At 66.8% G+C, this 391-nt stretch overlaps 1 protein-coding gene across 1 annotated transcript; it reads right to left on the bottom strand.

Annotated features, from left to right (window-relative positions):
- Positions 1 to 56: 56 nt before the first annotated feature.
- Positions 57 to 383, bottom strand: RAX (retina and anterior neural fold homeobox; the record flags this gene model as incomplete). Its single annotated transcript, XM_010143514.1, has 1 exon — positions 57 to 383. A coding segment is annotated over one exon (327 nt), but the record flags the coding sequence as incomplete, so codon positions are not given.
- Between the last annotated feature and the right edge of the window lie 8 nt (positions 384 to 391).

Below are 391 nucleotides of genomic sequence, written 5' to 3' on the forward strand. Positions count from 1 at the left end.
GGTCATCCCAGGACCGGCCTTCCCCGTGTGGTTCTCCTGGGTGCTGAAGGGGGAGTTCAGATTGTCTGCCAGGGTTTGCCGATGGACTGGATGTGCTCCTTGGCCTTCATCCGCAAGGCGGCAATGCTGGTGTTGCGTGGGTCTGCCTCGTCCAAGGGGAACTTGTCCACAAAGGTGGCCCCGCACTGGTAAGGCGGCGGTGGCCCCATGGCCCCCAGGGGCTGCAGCGCATGGGTCACTGCCGGAGAGTTCAGGAAGGGGGGTGGCGTGTAGCTGCCGGGCAGGCTCTGCGGCGAGGCCACGAAGCCGGGCAGGGTCTGCAGGGTGGTGCTGCTGGGCACGGGCGGGCTGAGCCACGTTTCCAGGGGCAGGTTGCTGCTGAGAGGACCCA

Source organism: Buceros rhinoceros, unplaced genomic scaffold (assembly GCF_000710305.1).
Source record: "Buceros rhinoceros silvestris isolate BGI_N320 unplaced genomic scaffold, ASM71030v1 scaffold44089, whole genome shotgun sequence".
Classification (NCBI taxonomy): Eukaryota; Metazoa; Chordata; class Aves; order Bucerotiformes; family Bucerotidae; genus Buceros; species Buceros rhinoceros.